The sequence below is a fragment of the Eublepharis macularius genome, chromosome 2 (genome assembly GCF_028583425.1).
Source record: "Eublepharis macularius isolate TG4126 chromosome 2, MPM_Emac_v1.0, whole genome shotgun sequence".
In the NCBI taxonomy this organism is placed as follows: domain Eukaryota; kingdom Metazoa; phylum Chordata; class Lepidosauria; order Squamata; family Eublepharidae; genus Eublepharis; species Eublepharis macularius.
In genome coordinates, this window is record NC_072791.1 from 5,190,700 (window position 1) to 5,210,763 (window position 20,064).

At 45.1% G+C, this 20,064-nt stretch overlaps 1 protein-coding gene across 1 annotated transcript in view; it reads left to right on the plus strand.

The window, feature by feature from the left end:
• The window catches only part of MAP4K5 (mitogen-activated protein kinase kinase kinase kinase 5), a 110,044-nt gene that overhangs the window by 44,815 nt on the left and 45,165 nt on the right, over positions 1-20,064 (plus strand). Inside the window, exons 4-9 of the mRNA XM_054970520.1 lie at positions 9,630-9,720; positions 10,446-10,510; positions 12,409-12,464; positions 16,061-16,108; positions 16,633-16,675; positions 19,761-19,833. Of these exons, the coding sequence (XP_054826495.1) occupies positions 9,630-9,720; positions 10,446-10,510; positions 12,409-12,464; positions 16,061-16,108; positions 16,633-16,675; positions 19,761-19,833 (376 nt within the window). The remainder of the gene's footprint in view (positions 1-9,629; positions 9,721-10,445; positions 10,511-12,408; positions 12,465-16,060; positions 16,109-16,632; positions 16,676-19,760; positions 19,834-20,064) is intronic.

The following is a 20,064-nucleotide window of genomic DNA, read 5'->3' on the forward strand; positions in this document are numbered from 1 at the left end:
CCCTCTCCAGTCCCCGCCAATTTCAGGCTGTGAGTCTGATCGGAAGGCTGCTTTAACCAAACAGCCCCTCCCGCAAAGGCTTCTCCAAGGCCACTGGCTTGCAATTTCCCCCTCTTCCGTGCATCTGGATGCTTCACAGTGCGCGAGGCAGCGCTGCCTCCGCCAGAGACCCTGGGCAGCTTCAGGAGTTCGGGGGCCAAAAAGCAGCCCAAGTGTGACAGCCAACTTCCTTGTATGGGTTGAGCAGATGAGCTGGCCCGGCAGCTGCTGTCAGAAGGGCTTTGCCTGCCAAAGCCTTTCCCCTCTGTCTGGGGGAAGGGGAAGATGGAAAATGAAGCAAAAACCTGGCCTTTCGAAGGTGGAGGCATTGCTGAGGCTTGTGAAGCCATAAAGGCAGATTCCCGCCGTGGCTGGCCCAAAGGAGCAAAAGCCCGGTGGCCTCTGAAAGACAAAAATGTTGCAACGGGAACGTCCAGCAATCCAGATTTAACTTCCAGGATCCCTGATTTAACTCTCCTTTTCTTCACTCAGTCTGTGGGAAATGACATGGGCATGTCTTTCAGTGGCGTTAGAAGGACAACCAGATCACGTACTTCGGATGGTCTGAACATGCGAAGCTGGCTTTATACCAGAACTAGCGTAGTGTAAAGGCTAGAGTGCTAGACTAGGATGTGAGTTCAAATCTCCAGAGCCACAGAGCTCACTGGGTGATCTTGGCCCAGTCACTTAGCAGTGCCAACTACGTGCTCTGCCCCTGAGCTACAGTTCTGCTTAAGTGCTAGGTGAATGGAGTTGCACAGTCTGTAAGAGGCTGCACACATCAGTTCCTATGATCTGATTTGGGGTGTGTATGTGGCTGACATGCTTGGTAGTTCTCGAACTCCGTTTAAACATATGTCCCGAATTACTTACACGTTCTATTCACAAAGAGCTGGCTAGAGGAGTTGCTTTATTTTTCCTGCTAAACTCTAGGCCCAGGACCAAAACCACACTGGATGTTGAATTAAAAGGTTGACTGTTGTTGACGCCCACCTGAAATTCAGCAAAAGGAAATATTTGAAAGGGACATTCATTGCCCTTGCTCGAAATCTGGGGTCTGACGTCCTGAGCATCTCATCTCTCATTTAGGGTCCCCCGTTGCCACTGGTTGTGTGTTTGCACAATTTGCCCTGTCTTAACTTCCAAACTGGAGCCCGTAGGTCTTTTCCTGTAGCCACCCTGCCGTTTCACCTTTAAGTCGGAACAATTCATCATGCTCGGAATGACTTTGTGTGGAGGCTTCCTTAAAACGTGGGGGAATTCTGACGTCTACACTGGACAAAATCCCATGTGAAGCTCGTCATTGTTGTCCCTGTGTGGAAAAAACACCTTAGAGGACAAATTGTGTAGTTTCCCTGTTGCTGCTGATACAGCAGAGTGGCATCTGGGCTTCCACAAGACAGTTTTGTCCATGATTTCCCTGTTCCAGCCCCCTGGCAGTGGCGATCCCCATGCCACCCCAAACCTTTTCGGCTTTTTGAAAATGAGTAGTTGAATATCATTATGAAGTCTGATCTCGTCAGATCTCAGAAGCTAAGCAAGGTCCGCCTTGGTTAGTAATTTATTATTTATTTATTTTATTCGATTTATATTCCGCCCTCCCCGCATCAGCAGGCTCCGGGTGGATTACAGCCAAGTTTAAAATCATATTTCACAGTATATACAATGAAAAACCATAAAACATCTTAAATACGCAGATTAAAATACATACATGCGTGCGCGCGCGTGTGTATAAAAAAAAAACACAGCGGCACATAATCTAGATGACCACCTTCTTAGCTCTCTCTGAAGCATTTTGGCAGGGAAATATGAGAGACGGAGGTATCACTAGTAGGGAGGGCATATGTTGTACTCCCCCGGCTAGGGGGCACCGCCTCGCATCAACTAATTGGATGGGAGACCGCCGGGGGAGACCAGGGTTGCAGAGGCAGGCAATGGCAAACCACCTCTGTTAGTCTCTTGCCATGAAAACTCCTCTAGGGGTTGCCATAAGTCAGCTGTGACTTGAGGGCAGGATTTCATTTTTTCATAACTGTGTATTAGGTTTTCTAAACTTCCAGCTTTCTTCTTCTTTTTTTAAAAAAAGTCTCTAGCCCAGAGATCCCCAACATTTTTGAGTCAATAGGCACCTTTGAAATTCTGACACAGGATGTAGCTAAAAGATTTATATTGTAATATTGGAGAAATAAACACCTCTCATAATTCAGTGGATGGAGGACCTTACAACTTTATCTGTATTTGAACTTTATATTTGAACTTTATCTATGTTTGAGCATATAGATGACAGCTCTGAATGGGCTTATCTTTAGATACTTGGAAACCTTTTTTGGTTGCTTATGTGTAGATTTCTCACTAGTGTTATATGTTTATTTCTATTGTGTATAAGACTTTTATTATTTTTTTCTAAAAAAAATAAAAATTTAATTTAAAAAAATGGCTGCCACAGGAGGAGGATTCAGCTACAAAATGTCAGGGAATATGGTCATGCATAGCTCTAATAATAATTTTTCAACAGTTTTAGCAGAAGCTCTGTTTATCAGGATGTCTTTTAAAATGAAAATATTGTTTAAAAATATTTTCTTGCCATACACACAGCTTACCTTCAGTCATGCAGTGAAGATCCTTTTGCTGTGGTAGCAGCTGCTGCCGAGGCAAGTGTTTAAAAATCTGCAGATCTCCAGTGGGCAAGTGCCATACCCACTTTCTAAAAACACTTGGCAGGCTGCTTGGTGCCTATGGGCCAGGTTGGGGACCCTTGCTGTAGCCCTGTTCATTGCGGAGATATATTGTGATTGAATTGCCATTTTAAAAAAGCCCCCCCCCCCAGATGGCAAACTGGGGAAAGATGGAAAAACTGGAGAAAAACTGGGGAAAGTGCAGGCTGTTTTTGTCCCAATTATCTGGAAAAGAATGGGGCTGGGGAATCTGAAAGATGGCCTGGAGCGGGGCAGGAGTTCACCGCTCACCTGATCTTATGGGCCGTTGCTGCTGCATTCGCTCTCCATTAGCAACGGCATTGAATTCAGCATGGAGAATTGTGTGACTGTAGCCATTCTCCAGCAAAAGAACTTCAGAAGGAGACTCCAGTGTGAAACTGTTGAATTAGTATTCCTCCAAAAGTTTGACACCATCTCCCAAGGGCTTAACAAGTACTTGGGATTCCTCAGTCATTACAGGTATTGACTGGCTTAGCAAAACTAGCGAGACTGCCAGTTCAGTGCTCCTGAGAGTGGCTTACATTTGAATTTTCATACTTAGAATTTACCCGGCACTTCCTATATATTTTCAGCTGCATTGTTTCCCCTTTATAACTTCATGTATAAAAAAACATCTGCATAGGGCGGACTCCTGCATGCATGTGACAAAGTGGACTCTAGACCCAGGTTTATTTTAACTCAAACCAAGTTTTTGGCCTCCATGGTTGTGATGGGAAGTTTGGAATCTTTGCTACCTTCATATGGCTTTAAAGGGGAATTACTCAAATTCAGGGAGGATGTGTCTCTCAGTGGTTATTAGACAAACCTGAAACATCCATGTGTAGAGGCCATATACCTACAGTTAACACATGAGGCAATCAACAGCAGGTGTCTGTCTCCATCATGCCTAGCACAGGAGATTTAGAGGGGTGATTGGCTAGCTAATACTGGTGGGTCTGATCTGGCAAAAAAAAAAATCTTACTCCTTTGTATTGCATCCTGGAATGGCTAGAAAATCTAAAAATGTATTATGAAATTGTCTTATACAGAATCAAATCATGGATTCATACAACTTGCATTACATATTTTTTATATATAGATATAAATGTAGATATAGATATAGATATAGATATAGATATAGATATAGATATAGATATAGATATAGATATATAGATATATATGGAATTTACAAGCGTGTGGCTTAAACCATACGTTGTTCAAGGGCATGCAGATTGTTGGAGACTAGAATGATTGGATTTGAGATTTTGGGTACCTTTGCAGAGGCAGATCAAGATGGGTAGCTGTGTCTGTAGCAGTAGAAAAGAGCAAGAGTCCAGTATAGGGTTGCCAGCCTCCAGGTAATGGCTGGAGATCTCCCGGAATTACAACTGGTCTCCAGGCCACAGAGATCAGTTCACCTGGAGAAAATGGCTACTTTGGGGGGTGGACTCTATGGAATTATGCCATGCCAAGGTCCTTTCCCTCCCCAAACCCCACTTTCTCCAGGTTTGACCCTCCAGATCTCCAGGAATTTCCCAACTTGGAGCTGGCAACCCTAGTCCTGTAGCACCTACTAACAAAATTTGTTGCAGAAGTGAGGTCTGACTCATGAAAGCTCGTACCCTACCACAAGCTTTGCAGATGCAGTAATTTTTGAACTAAGAGAGAAATTATTGGGGGCTTTAGAGACTGGCTGGTGTCTGATTTTGAACGGCTCAACCCTGCTTAGAGAGAGAGAGAGAGATGTGTGCACCCATACATATCCTATGCCATTTAATCTTATAACAGGCCTATAATGTAGGGGCAGAAACCTACATTGCCTTTGCTTGTTGGGAAGGCCAAAGACTGCTGTGTCCATCCTGAGCTTTCCAGCTTTCTCAAAGCAAAAGTTTCTAGCCCTCATGTTTTAAACACCATATAGCAGGAGATACGCCAAACCGTCAGAAACAAAGAGAGAAGAAGGAAGCAGCTCTAATTCATCCCTGTTTTCCAGGGCTTTCGTGAATTTGTAGCATCTGAGGGTAGCAGCCCTTTGAATGAAGCCATTGTGTAGTATGCGTAGTGTGTGTGCTGATCAGCGGAGGGCAGTTGCCGCCTCTGAAAAGAGGTGCAGATGTTGTTGCGTTTCAGATACATGCAGACCAAAGGCAGCCCTTGGAGACTTTGTCTCTTGATCCAGGGGGAGGGTGTTGTGAGATTGTACTTGCCAGGTCCTTCGCATGGCTGGCAGGCTCTGCTTTCCCTGCCCTGTCCTCGTGGTCGCGTTTGGGAGGCTGAGCCCCAGTCCAACTGCTGCGTATTCTGCCTTGGCCACGATCCCGCATTCCAAGGCTCTTTTTTCCTATTTGTTGGACTTCTGGGCTCATCTTGGTTTTTCACTTCAGGTAGATTTCGTAATCTGCAAGAATCGGGAACCCAGGAACTGGCTTCCCAGAACTCCTGGGTTGGCGGGGGAACCTGCTGCCAGTTCAGGGAGCCAGTTTGGTGTAGTGGTTAAGAGCGGCAAGGACTTTAATCTGGATAGCCAGGTTTGATTCCCCACTCCTCTGCTTGAAGCCAGCTGGGTGACTTTGGGCCAGTCACAGCTCTCTCTGAGCTCTCTCAGCCCCACCCACCTCACAGGGGGATTGTTGTTGTGGAGATAATAATAACATACTTGCTGACTGGCCTGGGCTGAGCACAGCTGGGGTGGGGGAAACACTGCACACCCTGAAGGGAGAGGAGAAGCGGCAGTGAGAGGAATGCTGCCCCACCTCCCTCATTTCCTTCTCTGCCTGCAAATTTATTTTATTGCCAACGGTTTCTAGGCCACAAACTCCCAGCCAAAACAGGCTTGAGGTGGCGTCCAGGTCTGTTCTGAGTTTTAATGTAATCATAAATGAACTCCAGTGGCAATAAAACCCGCCGCTTGCAATAAAAACATTCCTGACAAAAACACTCCAGCAGGAGAAGCAACACTCTTAAAATACCGCTCAGCGTTAAAAACCAAGGAGGAATGTGGGGCGGGGGGGGGAGCATGCAGGGCCCTGTCGGGCCGGCAAAGAGCAAGACCCGCAGCAAGGATATGGGGAGGGGAGTCCTCACCGTGGGGTGACAAAGTGGCAGGCAGGGTATGTGTGTGGGGGCACGCTTGCAACGTCTAGTCTTTGTTCAAAAGAGAGGAGTTTGCAGCACCTGGGGTAGTGCATTCTCGATGACTGTCGTCACTTCCAAAGAAGATGAAGTCCTGTGTCGAGAGAGTGCTTTTCAGGGAAAGCAAAAGCGCTTGGCCCTTGGCCTCCATTGAAGGGGTGCGAGCATGCCGTGCCGCTGCATCTTGGGATCCCACAACACAGAGACCTGCCGTAAGCCTGCCTTTCAGTATTGCGTGAGTGTACCTTGTACTATCTTGTGTGAGGGTACATACGTACATGTGAACGTGGACAGAGAGGGGAGGAAGGTAAAATTCTGGCCAACTTGCATGCAAAGTCATCACATAAGAGAGTATATCCTCTGCTTTATGGTATGAGACTGCCACTGTCTCTGGGTCCTGGTATCTCCTGAGGTCCTTATGGTGGAGGCGAGGGGGCAGAGTCCACATTGCCGCTTTGCTCAGTACTGAAGCCCTTATCTGTGGCTGCCGGGGGCCCCTTCCATCCCTTCTTGGGCTGCAGGCAGCGGGGCGGGATCAGGCCTCCACAACCTAGTGCAGGAGACCATGAGAGACCGCGTGCCCCCATCCCAATTGCGCCTTGTGTGTACCGGACACCCTGTGTCAGCAGAGTCTCTTGTGCTGCTTCCAAAGCTCAGCTGGATCCTCCGTGTTCTGCCCATGCCAGCAAAATGCAAGAGCCCCCTCTCTGAATTCTTTTTCCTCTTGACATGCCCAGTTTCACAGAATCAGAGTTGGAAGGGGCCATACAGACCTTCTAGTCTAACCCCCTGCCCAATGCAGGATCAGCCTAAAGCATCCCTGACAAATATTCATCCAGCCTCTTCTTGAAAACTGCCAGTGAGGGGGAGCTCACCACCTCCCTAGGCAGCTGATTCCACTTTTGAACTACTCTGACCATGAAAAAGTTTTTCCTAATATCCAGCCGGTACCTTTGTGCGTGTAATTTAAGCCCGTTGCTTCTGGTCCTACCCTCTGCTGCCAACTGGAACAGCTCCTTGCCCTCCTCCAAATGACAGCCTTTCAAATATTTAAAGAGAGCAATCATGCCCCCCCTCAACCTCCTCCAAACTAAACATTCCCAAGGCCCTCAGCCTTTCCTCGTAGGGCTCAGTCTCCAAACCCCTGATCATCCTCGTCGCTCTCCTCTGCACCCTCTCGATTTTGTCCACATCCTTTTTGAAGTGAGTCCTCCAGAACTGCACACCATACTCCAGGTGTGGCCTGACCAAGGCAGTATAGAGAGGGGCTATGACCTCCTGCGATTTCCCCCTCTTAGCTTGAGCGTTGGAACGGTCCCTTGTACAAGCAGGCGTTCTCCTTGTAAAATAGCAGGAGGAGCTGAAGCCGCTGGGCATCAGGAGATGTTCCCCGTCCTTTCGGGGGCTGAGTGCATTCTTTCCAGAGTCGTCGCGGCTCTCCAGCCCCAAGGCTTGCCAGGCCAGCCCGCTGCTGCTGCAGCCCTGCGAGGAGTGTTCTTCTGAGCCACAGAAAGCAACTGAGAGTGGAAAACCAGGGTTGGGTTGTGCTGGAGAATCGGGTGGAGGGGTGGGGGATGGCGGCTTTTCCAGCTGTTTAAAAATGCATATGCTGCTTCTACAGAGCACAAACAGAAATTAAAATATGACTAACCTCATATATCCATAATAAACCGGTCTCAGAATTTCAAGAAAAATGGATTTCTAACTAAATAGTCAAAATTTTTGACTATTTAGTTAGAAATCAAGAATAAGCAAGAATACATTTCAGCTTAAATTAGAATATAAAGTAAAGAGATGGGCAATGTATGTTTGCAATACACGTTTGTAACAAAATCACCATTAGATATGAAGATAGATAGGACAGAATAGGAATATCTAAATAGAAGTGAAAAATCAAGAATGTATAAGGCAAGTTCTATAGAGATATGTGAACTTTATGATTTGAATGATTTTTAGTTTGTTTAAATGCATATGTTTAGTTTATGTCTATGTTTTATAGGTTGGTTTTTTGTGTATGATAATATATATATTTTTAAAAGACATTAAAATATTTAACCTAGCCCCTCCCTAAACCCCACTAACAAACATAAATGCAGTAAGGCCCGTGAGGATGCCACCTTATCAAACCCCAAAGGAGTGCAGAATAAATAGCCCCCAAGTAGCCACCTGTAGCCCCCCCCCCCCCCCCCCATAATCCTAAAAGTCACTGACTTCTGCCTCCAGGGCTCAGAGGCCAGGAGGCAGCCACAGAACGTCCAGAAGAAATAACGGCGCCTTTCACCGCTCATGAGATCTTGCAAGAGAAACCGCTGCCCGCACCTCCTCTGCTCAAATGCCACTGCTTGGGCGTTGTGTTAATAATTGCACAAACATTTTCAGATGTCGTTTTTAGCCTCTGGTCCCTGTGCGCCCTTGCCTGCTCCTTATTCATGAGAGCCAGCTTGCCTGCCTCTTGCCGACTTGCGGAGCGGGGAGGGCAAAATGTGTATGCTGATGGAGGTGTTTGATTGGCTCTGAAAAGCAGCTTGGGGGGGGGCATAGGGAACGGGAATGGCTGCTTAAAGCTCCAGGAGGGGAACACGGCTGGTATCGTACCTCCCCCCTCAGCGCAAAGGATTGGGACCATTTTCAAAAGGGCATTTTCAGGGTGACAGAGAGGACGAACACCCCCCCCCCCTTTCTAGGACTGTGGTCCTGAAACATGTTGCCCCTTCCCTGCAGCTGCTTTCTAGGCTCATGGAGCACCTTGGGAGCGCCACTAAAGTTGCTTCCTGCCTAAACTCTGAGCGGGTCTGACTGTGGCAGCCACAGAGTCGAGGAACCTTGTTATACCACAGGAAATGGGACTTTCTCCTGGGGAGGGATTGAGAGACGTCTGTCTTTATTTGGTTGTAATAAATTATCATGTTTTAAAAGTACACAAATATGTCGCAGTGGGTAGCCGTGTTGGTCTGTATGTAGCAGTAGAAAAGAGCAAGCGTCCAGTAGCACCTATAAAGCGTAACAACATTTGTGGTAGGGTGCCAGATACCTGGTATCTGAAGAAGTGAGCTGTCACTCGCAAAAGCTCATACCCTGCCACAAATTTTGTTAGTCGTACAGGTGCTGCCGGACTCTTGCTTTTTCCTACCATACAAATACACGTTTGTGGTCTTAAGAATCAGAACAGAGACCTGCCTGCCAGTAATAATTTTGATCTGGAGTGATTCGTCAAAAGCTATCAAAAACGGCTTTCTGGCCCTCTTGTGACAACCTGGCAGCTTCCTTATTGGGCACACTGGAATTTAAATCACTTGGCTCCACTTTATTGCCTAGAAGAATAGAGAGGACATTTTGTACGATGACGACGACGATGAGGATGAAGATGATGAACAGCTTCATTTACAGTCTGCCTTTCTCACTGAGACTCAAGGTGGATTACAAAACATGATAAAAACAGTTCAGCCAGTGAGGAAAGGTCATGAATGAACAAATAGAGCAGTGGGGTTCAGACTGAAGAATTGGAAAAGAAGGCAAGCGAAAAGGAGAGCTCTTAAGGCAACAAAACTGTGAAGTTAGACATACCACCCTGAAGAGACGTTTATGCTGAATTGCATTGTGTGTGGGTGAGGTGACCATCAGATGGGAAGTGGGTGGAGACACGACGTGACGGCAAGCGTCCTTCCTCACAGGGTCGCTGGGGGCATGGGCCAAGTAATTATATTAGTAAACATGTTCTATTTGTGGGCGTCATAGTTCGTTAATCGCCTTTTTTCCTTCCAGGAGATGACTTTTCATTGATACAGCAAGAAATCTACATGGTTAAAGAATGCAAACACTGTAACATTGTGGCTTACTTTGGAAGCTATCTCAGGTGAGGCCAGTTGTTATATTTAACTTAAACTTGTTTCTGCGCCAGCTTCCTGGAGCGATCAGAATCTCTGCGCAGACGTCCCCAAAAGTGCGACACTCCCTGGAGGTGATTGATTTTAACAACTCTGCTACAAGATGTGCCTGCTCAGACTCGAATGCTGTTAGCAGAAGTATTTTTGGGGCTGTGACGTGGCAGCAGTGAACTTTTTCTCACTAGACTCGCAGCAGCATAGTTTCCATTTCTCTGGAATTCCTTATTTTATTGGCCGGATCTTTGGACATATATCTCATCCCCCATTGGATCTGATCTCTTGCCCCAAGTGTGCATTTTCTGGAGATCTGACATTCAAAGGACTGAGTTTTCCCAGGCACCCTGTAAATGTTCTGCAATTGGCACACCAGACCAGGCAGCACTTCCCACTCCTCTTGTCAAGATGTGTGTGCGCGCATACATGCTTTGCTGACGTTTACAGTCTGTGAAGCTGTGAGTCGTAAATTCAGAGCAACTGATGGTGGCTTCTGGCCTCCATTCCTGTCTGTAAAATGGGAAGGAGGACAACCCGGGTAGTCATTAAGTCTAAGAACAATTGAAAAAGTTTACTATGAGCTGTCAGGGTAGGACAGGCAATTGAATGCCAGTGCAGTTTCAAAAACCTGTGATTCTCAACAGCAGCTTCTTTTGTAGACGTTGGTTTAATCCTGATAATTTTTTGCTTTGTTTTGAAGCCGTGAGAAGTTGTGGATATGTATGGAATACTGTGGAGGAGGATCCCTTCAGGACATTTATCACGGTAACTGGACATTTACGTAATGTTTGTTTTTTCACATCCCACCTTTTCAGGCATAAGGGACGTGGGGCAAAATCCACTGGGAAGAAGTCCTGTGTGAGCTTTATCAAGTGGGGAAATACATGCATGCTTCACTCCCTGGAGATGTGGTCACTAAGTTAGATGGCTTTTATAAAAAAAAGTCACTGGGGACATGACACGTTTGTCAATAGCTGCTAAACTGGGTGAAGAAACAGCCACTTGCCGTGCCATCATCAGTGGAAAGTAAGACCTGGCGAGGAAATGTTTGGAAGTTTGAAGGGTTGTCTGTTTTGTTTTCCTTGGAGACTGTCCATGCCCATCAAGTGCATGTACAGGTATTTAGGTGGGCTAGAAAAAAACGTTGCAGTGGATTTTTTATCCATGCCTCATTAAAGCGTTCAAACCCTCCAGTGCTGAGATTTGTATTTCACGTCTGAATAGCTGGGAATGCCTTACAGAGATCTCTCTTGGAGACCCTGTTAATAAGTACAGATAATTTATAAGAGTTCTACTTGTTTTAACTCTTCCCCCCAAAACACAGAGAGACTCCTCTTAAAATTCAGTGTTTATTTTGTATTGAATAAACTCTGTTTAAATAAAGCAAAATAGAAAAGAGTCCAGTAGCACCTTTAAGACTAACCAACTTTACTGTAGCTTAAGCTTTCGAGAACCACAGCTCTCTTCGTCAGATACATGATCTCTTTTCTATGTTGCTACTACAGACTAACCCAGCTAACTCCTCTGGATAAATAAAGCAAGACACCAAAATATAAAAAAGGTTGTTAAAATAAAACCTTTGAGTATGGAACAAGTACATGCAACAAATATTAGCTCTCCTAACATCTTTCAATTAAATCTCAATTATGTGATGCATCTCATAGTAAATCTGATCCTAAATCAGCATTTTCAGTAAGCACACATACAAATATGTTTTCCTCAACAAAACCCAAACTCCTTATCTGGGTGGCAGCTCTTACTGATTACTATAATAAATATCTACTGAGAAATCTTAAGATTTTTCACATGCGGAATCAATATAAAAATATGATTGGTTTGAGATTTAGCTGATTATTCAAACTTTCAATCATGTGACATTCTGCCTAGCCCAAAAATGATACCATGTCCGCATGCAAGATCACTGCATCAATCATTAGAAGGTGACCAGAAAAGTTTTAAGTGAGCAGATCATGATTGGTCTATTCTCGTAATTAAAGAATCATTTATCTACTTTTCTTCCCACTACTTTTAATTGCTTGTTTATGATGAAGGGGACATCCGTGTGGTTATACAACCTGTTGAAAAAAACTATATTAAAGTTCACACACAGTTCACTAGAATATATAGTATGATCTAATCCATATTCTTGTTACGGGCTAGTCCTTTTTGCATGCTTGTTTGCCAGGCTCCATGTAGGGAGGCGGTATAGCTGTAAAAAGCGGGGGTTGGGAACGGACAATGGGGAAAGGTTATTGCTGGCATACTCTGAGAGTGGCGCTTTCAGGGGCCTCTGGCAGGTTGCTGCTGGATGGAAGCAGGCTCCGGACTGATCCAATAAGCCCTGTGCTTGGATTTAACCACTCAGGTGCCTCCTTCACCTGTCACTCTTGGTCGGATAACCTGTCGCAGTTCTGGGCCATCTTCTGGGCATGAAGCAGGAGTCACTGGGTGTGTGGGGGGGAAGGGGAGGTAGTTGTGAATCTCCTGCATTGTGCATGGGGTTGGACTAGATGACCTTAGAAGTCCCTTCCAACCCTATGGTTCTATGATTCTCTTTTAAGTTGGATGCCACTTTCGTCTTTGGCTGGATGGGTGCTCAGTTGTTTTGCGTCAAGGACTTGCCATGGCTTTCCTTAGCATTCATAAGTTTGTTTTTCTTTCAGTCACAGGCCCACTGTCAGAGCTGCAGATTGCTTATGTATGCAGAGAGACTTTACAGGTAAGATACTAATATGCAGCCCTGGGTTATGATGACGTAGGAAACTCAGCTTTGTCAGTGAGTGGTGAATTGCAGCTGTAGATAAAATAAGGTGTGCAGGCGAGAATAAGGCCAATGACCTTTGTCTAATAAATTGCTAAATCAGTTGATACATTGAATACCCTTGCTTTGGTACTTCCAGTCCACTATTTTGTATTTCTTCTCCCATATATGCTGACCAACAAAATAATCTTGTGTATAGATTTTTTAACTATTTCAAGCACTTCTGGTGCATTATTTCAGGAATCTCTACAACAGCCTTGTAAAGTAGATCCTTGTTTGTTGTGGAATGCGGGGAGGCTGAGAGGGTAAAGTCACCCTGAGAGTCCATAGCTTGGCTAAGTTCTGAACTGGGGACTCGGCAGGCTTAGCCACCCCACAGTTCATGCAGTTCAGATGAAAGGTCACGTGTGCTGTGTGCAAACTGTGCGTTAAACTGGGGGGGCACTTCCTTCGGAGCTTGGATTCTGCGAGGTGAAAGAAGATGGGCAGGATACAGTCTACTGCCCGTGTTGGTTGAAGGACAAGGCCGCTTGCCTCAGGCCATACCTGGCAGGTATGTGACTGAGGTGAGATTTGAGCTTTGGACTTTTCAGATGTGTAGCCACTGGCCCGGATTGTGTGGAGAGGAATTGGCATAGCTGTGAATAACATTTAAGCATGGACATTTAAGCATGGACATTTAAGCATGTCCAAAGTAAAAAGCATGTCCAAAGTAAAAAGCATGGACTTCAAAGTAAAATACTAATCTTACTTAATTCTTTATTTTATTTACTTTGAATTTCTATTCTGCCCTCCCCCCGAAGGGCTCAGGGCAGGTTACAACAATTTAAAAACGTATTAGAATTAATTTATACAATTTAAAGCCATAAATAGATTTTAAAAAGAATTCACTCATAAAATGTGCACTCAGAGCACAGTGTCTTCAAAGGTGCCCAAGGTGATACCTTGAAGAGCACCACTTCTTGTAAAGCTCACAACTGCTGCCCAAGTCCCTGCTGCCATTTGAAGGATTGAACGGAGGTAAAATTTGACCAGCGCAGACCATCCAGGTGCTAGGTCAGGTGGCATTGGCACCATTCATTTATGCCTGAGCGTGGACATGTGGCTGGTGAAGTGCCATAACTCACTGGGAAACAGCGGCTCCCAGACTCAACTGGGAGCCTGGGTTGCGGGCGATGCGAGGGAGGTGAGTGGGGAGACGGCATGGTGGCCGCCATGATGTAGAGGGCGGGGAATGACCAGGGGCCAGGGGGGCACACCTATGCACATCCAGTTGCAGGCCCCTGGTCTGGGAAGCTGGCCCCCGCCCCTAGGCACTTGGCTTGTGGTGGCCGTCTTCTTTTTCCTCCTGTTGCAGCCGTTGCCGTTGCTTCCTTTCCTCTGGCCCGTGGCCCTCGTGGGCGCAGGGCCTACTCCTGCCTGGCTGGGGGGAATTTCTCCGGGAGGAGTGGCTGGCGCATACTCGCTTGCGCCGCTGCTGCCCCTTCACCCTCGTAGGCGCAGAGCCCTGCTTATGCACGGCTGGAGAGAGCTTTCCATGGAGGAGTGGCTGGCACGCACAATTTACCTATGCCTGAGCATGGATATGTGGATGGTGAAGTGCCATAACCCACTGGGGGAAAGCACATGCTTTGCATGCAGAAGGACATAGAACTCAGTCCTCCTAACCCTTAAAGTAATAGGGCTAGGAAGAAAATCTCTCCATGAGGCCTTCAAGGACTGCTGTCAGTCAAAGAAGAGGCCGAGCGGTGGTGCGGTTACAGAGTCGGACTAGGAAGGCTTTGGTTCAAGTCTTCAGGCATCCATAAAATTCCCTGGGTTACCTCCAGCCAATCACACTTTCTCAGCCTGACCTACCCAACAAAGCTATTGTGAGGATAAAATAGAGGAGGGGAGAACCATATGGCACCTTAAGCTCCTCAAAAGAAAAGCAGGACAAAGCTGTGACTGTCAGTGTTGTGCCGGTTGGGCCAATAGTCCGGCTGCGTATAAAACGACTCCATTTGCATATGAGACTGGGCAGATGTGGTGTGTAGCGTCATGGGAACCGGCCTTTTGATCTCTCTTTGTAATACCTCCTTGCCCTTCTGCTGTTGCCTGTTGCTCTGGGTATAAATCTCTGCCAACTGAATGCAGCACTTTATGCATTGGACAAAGCAAGCTCGGGTTCACAGAAGCTGCTTCCACATGAAATGTGCAAGTCGGTTGCTGTTTGACAGGATGCTCACAGGCTCCGTGGTTGGGATAAGCCAGCACTGAGCAGCTAGTGCACGGCCGGCCCTGTGAAGCAGCCACATCTCTGGGAAAAGACGGCCCCTCGTTTGCTTTCAGAAGAAGTGACGTAACCATTCAAGCAGTGTGTCATACGTCCAATTGCTGGTTCTTACTCATCGTAATAAAAACAGAGGTAGCTTAGACAGACCTTTTTTGGCCAGTTGTGGATCTGTGGGGGGCAAGCCACAGGGGAAGTTTTGATGCAGTTATCATCGTTTATATGTTTTCGACCTTGCAGCTTAGGTCATGTACGACCCTGGGTCACTTACGCATGCATCGTTTGGCCCAGCTCCCTGCTGTTGCGAAGCACTCTCCCACTTCCTCACAGCATTCCTCGCTTCCATGCGCCGTCCAGCTTTTCTGTGATCTTGCTCAAACCTGCTTTGCAGTGCTGTTTTGGGAAAGGTCGCAGTAAAGTCAGGCTGGCTACCATGTGGGCAGGAAAATCTGGATTTTTTCAGTCCCGCCCGCAGAGCAGCCATTTCCCCTGCCCCAGTCCTCATGGCAGCTACCTCCCCGCTGCCCTGCGTGCCACTAGGAGGCTTTTTCAAAATCAGCAGTTGGGGTGTCAATGGTGTATCAGTATGTCCGTTACTGTTTTTATTTTTAAAAGCCTCTGAAAAGCCCCCTCCCCTCGCCCTGTGGTGTATGGGAGAATGGCTGCTGTAGGGACTGGGACGGAGAAATTGAGGACTCAGAGAGTTGCCATCCGGAGGCCCTGTTGCCGCTGTCCTGTGTTGGCAGCTGCAGCAACACTGGGACTTCCATAGGGAAGTGTTGCTGTGGGGGGGAAGTTCCTGCTGTGTGCATCACACAAGCTGGGGAGTAGAATTCTGGACTGTGACGCTTCACAGAAGGGAAGGGGGCCATGTTTTTTTAGAGCCTTCGGGTAAAAAGCCCCTTGCGTGTGCCAGCTACTACATCAGAGAGAGAGAGGGGGGTTCGGAATAGCCTTCTCTCTAACACGTTACTAGACTGTACCTAACGTGATAGGATGCAGAATTCTTGTCTCCCCCTTCGGTGCAATGGGAAGGACAGCTCTCAGTCTTGGCATTTCGGAGCCTGAGGTGTAAAATCCAAATTATGCTTCTCCATTGTAAAAAAATACTATTTTATTTTTAAAAAGGAACAGTAACCCATGGGGGTTTTTTTGCCTCCTTGTTTGGTACTCAAAATCTGCTGCATAAGGTAGCTGGGCTCACTGCCTTACAGGCTAGCCCTGCTCTTGAATTTCCTTTCATAGGAAAATGTCCTCATTTTCTTCTTCTTTGTATTTTTAGGGGCTTGCTTATTTGCACATGAAAGGCAAAATGCATAGGGACATTAAGGTAGGTGACAAAGACGATGGAGCTGGCTGAGATCGCCAAGCTTACTTCATTGATTAGAAAGAAGTCAATAACTTGGTTTGTTGATGAATGGAAACCCTTCATAGACTATTTATATGAAATACGAAATAGATATAGTGATTTGAAGTTTTTTGAGTATATGGATTAAGGGATTTTGACATTAGAAAAAAGAGCTGTTAATCATTACTTAGAAAAAGTGTAGATTTGACACAATACGAATATTTGTTTTGGAAAAAATTGGAAACCTTTTAGTTTAGATTATTTTTTGTTGTTTTTTTCTGTACTATGTATGTTTTCATATGTTGATTAGTTGTTTTTGTTTCTGTATATTTTATTAGTATATATGCAATTGTAATTTTTTAGGTTCATTTTTAATTATTTAAAACTTCTAATTTTAAAAAAAGGTAGATGAACTAAGATAGAATGTTTGCAGTATAGAAAATGCAGTATAGATCTTCATCAGCGGAGTTACTGAACTTAAAATGATGAGTTTTTTATTTTTTTAGGGTGCAAATATTCTGTTAACAGACCACGGGGACATCAAGTTAGGTAAGTGAGCTGACTCTCCTTTGCTTCCTTAAAAGCGAGGGCATAGGTAATGTTTTTCAGAGGAGTTGGACAGCTTGGAAGCACTCTCCTTGGATTCAATGCAGTTGCATCTTTTCTGCTCATGCAACAAACTGAGGTTTGTTTACTGCAAAACTGAGGTTTGTTTACCTTGACTGGCTGGTGCTTATGAAATCTCCATTTCAGCTCCTACCTCAATCCCCAGAGCAGTTTTGAGACTTTCAAAAAATGTTTCCCGTTTGTATAAAGAAGGTAAAGTGCATGTGGTTTTTTTTTAAAAAAAACAACAACAAGGTAAGTCAGCCTGCCTGAATCTTGGAGGGGAGATGCTGAGGGATGGACCAGTGAATTGACAGAACCTGTGTCTGGCATTGCAACATTTTTATTTTATTTATGTCATTTATAATCCGCCATTCTCACTGAGACTCAAGGCGGATTACATAGTATGAGATTAGTACAATCAGTATCAAATACATTTCAGTATCAAGGACATTTTATAAACAATACCATAGGGTAAATACATACAAGTTTAAAAGACATAGTATTAGCAAGAATCCAATACAAGAAAAAATACTGAAGCAGAACATAACCACTTCTAGGACTGACATTAGACAACATGGAGCACTGGTGGTACGTAGGAGTACATATTTAAAGCAGCAGATAATATGTAAGGCAATATAGTGATGAAGTCTGTGGTCCTTAATTCATTAGTAAAGCATCGTCCCTACAATGCAGCCCTCCCATTTGGGTAAAAAGCCTTTTGGAATAGCTCAGTTTTGCATAATTTACAAAAAGCCAGGAGAGGGGCGGGGGGTGGATCTCATGTACACCAGGAAGCAGCATGTTATTATCACAGGTCTGAAAAACCTGCTCTGCCTTCTCTTGAAATAATACAGCTGTCTACAGATGTGAAGGTCTGGAAGAAAACTGGAAAAATTCAGAAAAACCATATGGAAAAATTATTTAAAAATTGAAGGAGCACTGAAAAAATGCTAGGAAATATTTTTTCTTTTACAAGTAAAATTATATTGTCCACCATCCTGTTTTCTGAATTAATGTTATTGACTGCTGCCATCTCTATATATTGTTGTATGTTATATTATGCAAATGTTTTAAATGTTTTTTACTGTTTTAATTATATGGAAATTATGTGATGGATTTTAACTTCTTGTAATCCGCCCTGAGCCTGCTTGTGGGGAAGGTGGAGTAAAAATCTAAAGTAAATAAAAATAAATAAAAATAAGATATTTCTTAAGGCAAGGTGTTTCACACTCAAAATGTAGAACATGAAAAGGTATGAGGTCTTTTCAATATTTCCATTTTCCAATAGAAAAATTGGGAAATTTTGAGGAGTGCTGGACAAAACCTCTTACGAAATATCGTCTCATTTGGAGTAAGAATAACCTTGTCCTGCACGACATTTCAGTTGTTCCAAACATACAGCATGAGAAACTCTGAGAACTTTATCAATTTTTCCAAAGGGAAAAAAATTGTGAAATTTTGAGGAGTGCTGAAAAAAAATACAGGTGTATACAATGTTTTCAAGAACTTTTTTGTTTAAATATAAGTAACTGTGGCAACTAGGGCTGTGCAAGCCCAGGTCGCTTCGAGTTTCCCGCTTTGGATTTACCCGAACCAGAAAACAGCTTTGGGTAAAGTGTCTTTCTGAAGCAGCAAGCCACTTCGGAAATACAGCTTCAGAAAGCTTCGGTTTGCCTCGGAAAGATTCGGGTGTCAGTTTCACTCCCGGCTTTCCGGTGCCCTGGGGGGGCAATTTCTTTCCAAGGCAAACCAAACTTGGGGGGGACCTTCTCCTACCTCTTCTCTAACAACCCCCCAAGTTTCAGAAAGTTTGGACTTTCCCCCTCCCCTCTCCAAAGCCAGACCCGGAAGCCTTGAACAGTCTTCAAAACATTGCCGGCTGCTTGCAATTGCAATCAGCCGGCAATGGGAAGCTTATTCAAGCTTCCCGCGCTCGCGGCTGCTCCGAAGCTTTCCTAAGCGACACGAATCGCTTCGGACAGCTTAGCTTCGGTATTTCCAAAGCGGTGCCGCCATGTTTGCCCTGCTTCAGGGAATCCTGAAGCTTTCCGAATCAGGTCGCTTCGGGTAACTTTACCCGAAGCGAAACCCAAAGCGACCAGCCCTAGTGGCAACAATTAATATGGTACGATACGTTTATTGATAATACATTGTTAAAGAGTATAGTGGTTTCAGTGCTGAAATTTGGCTTAATGTCCAAACATGCTGGCAGTCCTACATATTATGACACTATGAGAATGTTTCTTCCTTTGCACTACACTTTCTTTTTTTAGTGCAAAGTTTGTTTTCTGATTTCAACTGTTGTAATTTACTGCCTCTCAGATGGCAAAAGTTAAGCTACATATGCTATGGTTACGTAGGATAAAGCACTTTACAAGTATTGTTCAGTGGTCTTCCAATTTTTTCTCGCAGAAAACGCAGATATTTATATTTAAATTCCATAAATATGCCAAATAGTACAGTTTTATATGGTAACTAAATTATAAATGATGCATTTTATGTTGCTAAAGCCATAAAAAGAAGTTTAAGTTTGATGGGAAAATATTGCATGTATTTAAATTTCCTCCCAAATTTCCATTTTTCCTCAGGAAAAAAAATGGGGGGAGGGGAACCCTCCCTGTTCATATCTTCAAATTTTCCAAAAATTTTACATTTGTCCTCACCTTTTATAAAAGCATCGTGGAGTTACTGTAACTCGCTCTACACAGGGCTTCCCTTGGGCCTGACCCGGAAACTGCAGCGGGTCCAAAATGCTGCTGCTCATGTCCTGACAGGAATTTCATTCAGGGCACATGTGGTTCCTACTCTGCAGCAGCTACATTGGCTCCCCGTGGAGTTCCGGATCAGGTTCAAGGTTTTGGTCTTGACCTATAAAGCTCTAAACTGACCGGGACCAGCATTCCAAAGGGACCGCCTCTCCCCATATGTACCCCAGAGAGCCCTTAGATTGGCAGGTAAACACCTACTGGTAGTCCCTGGCCCCAGGGAGGCTCTCTGGAAACATCTTCCTTTCTTTTTCCTGCAGCTGACTTCGGCGTTGCGGCAAAAATAACAGCCACCATTGCAAAGAGGAAATCGTTCATTGGCACCCCTTACTGGTAATAAATTCCTTGGGATTATTTAAATGAGAGTATGGGATGCTGAGCCAGGGCTTCCACGCTGTGCAGTAATTCTGAAATAAATAGCCAGCAAAGGATAAAGTGAGCAGAGAGCCTGTGCGAGGCTGTGAAGCCCGTCTCCTTGTTTGATCACTTCGGCTTCTTGCCGGGGACCACCTCTTCAGCTGGGGCCAAATACTTCTGCTAAATCCGCCTTTGGCCTGGTCTCAA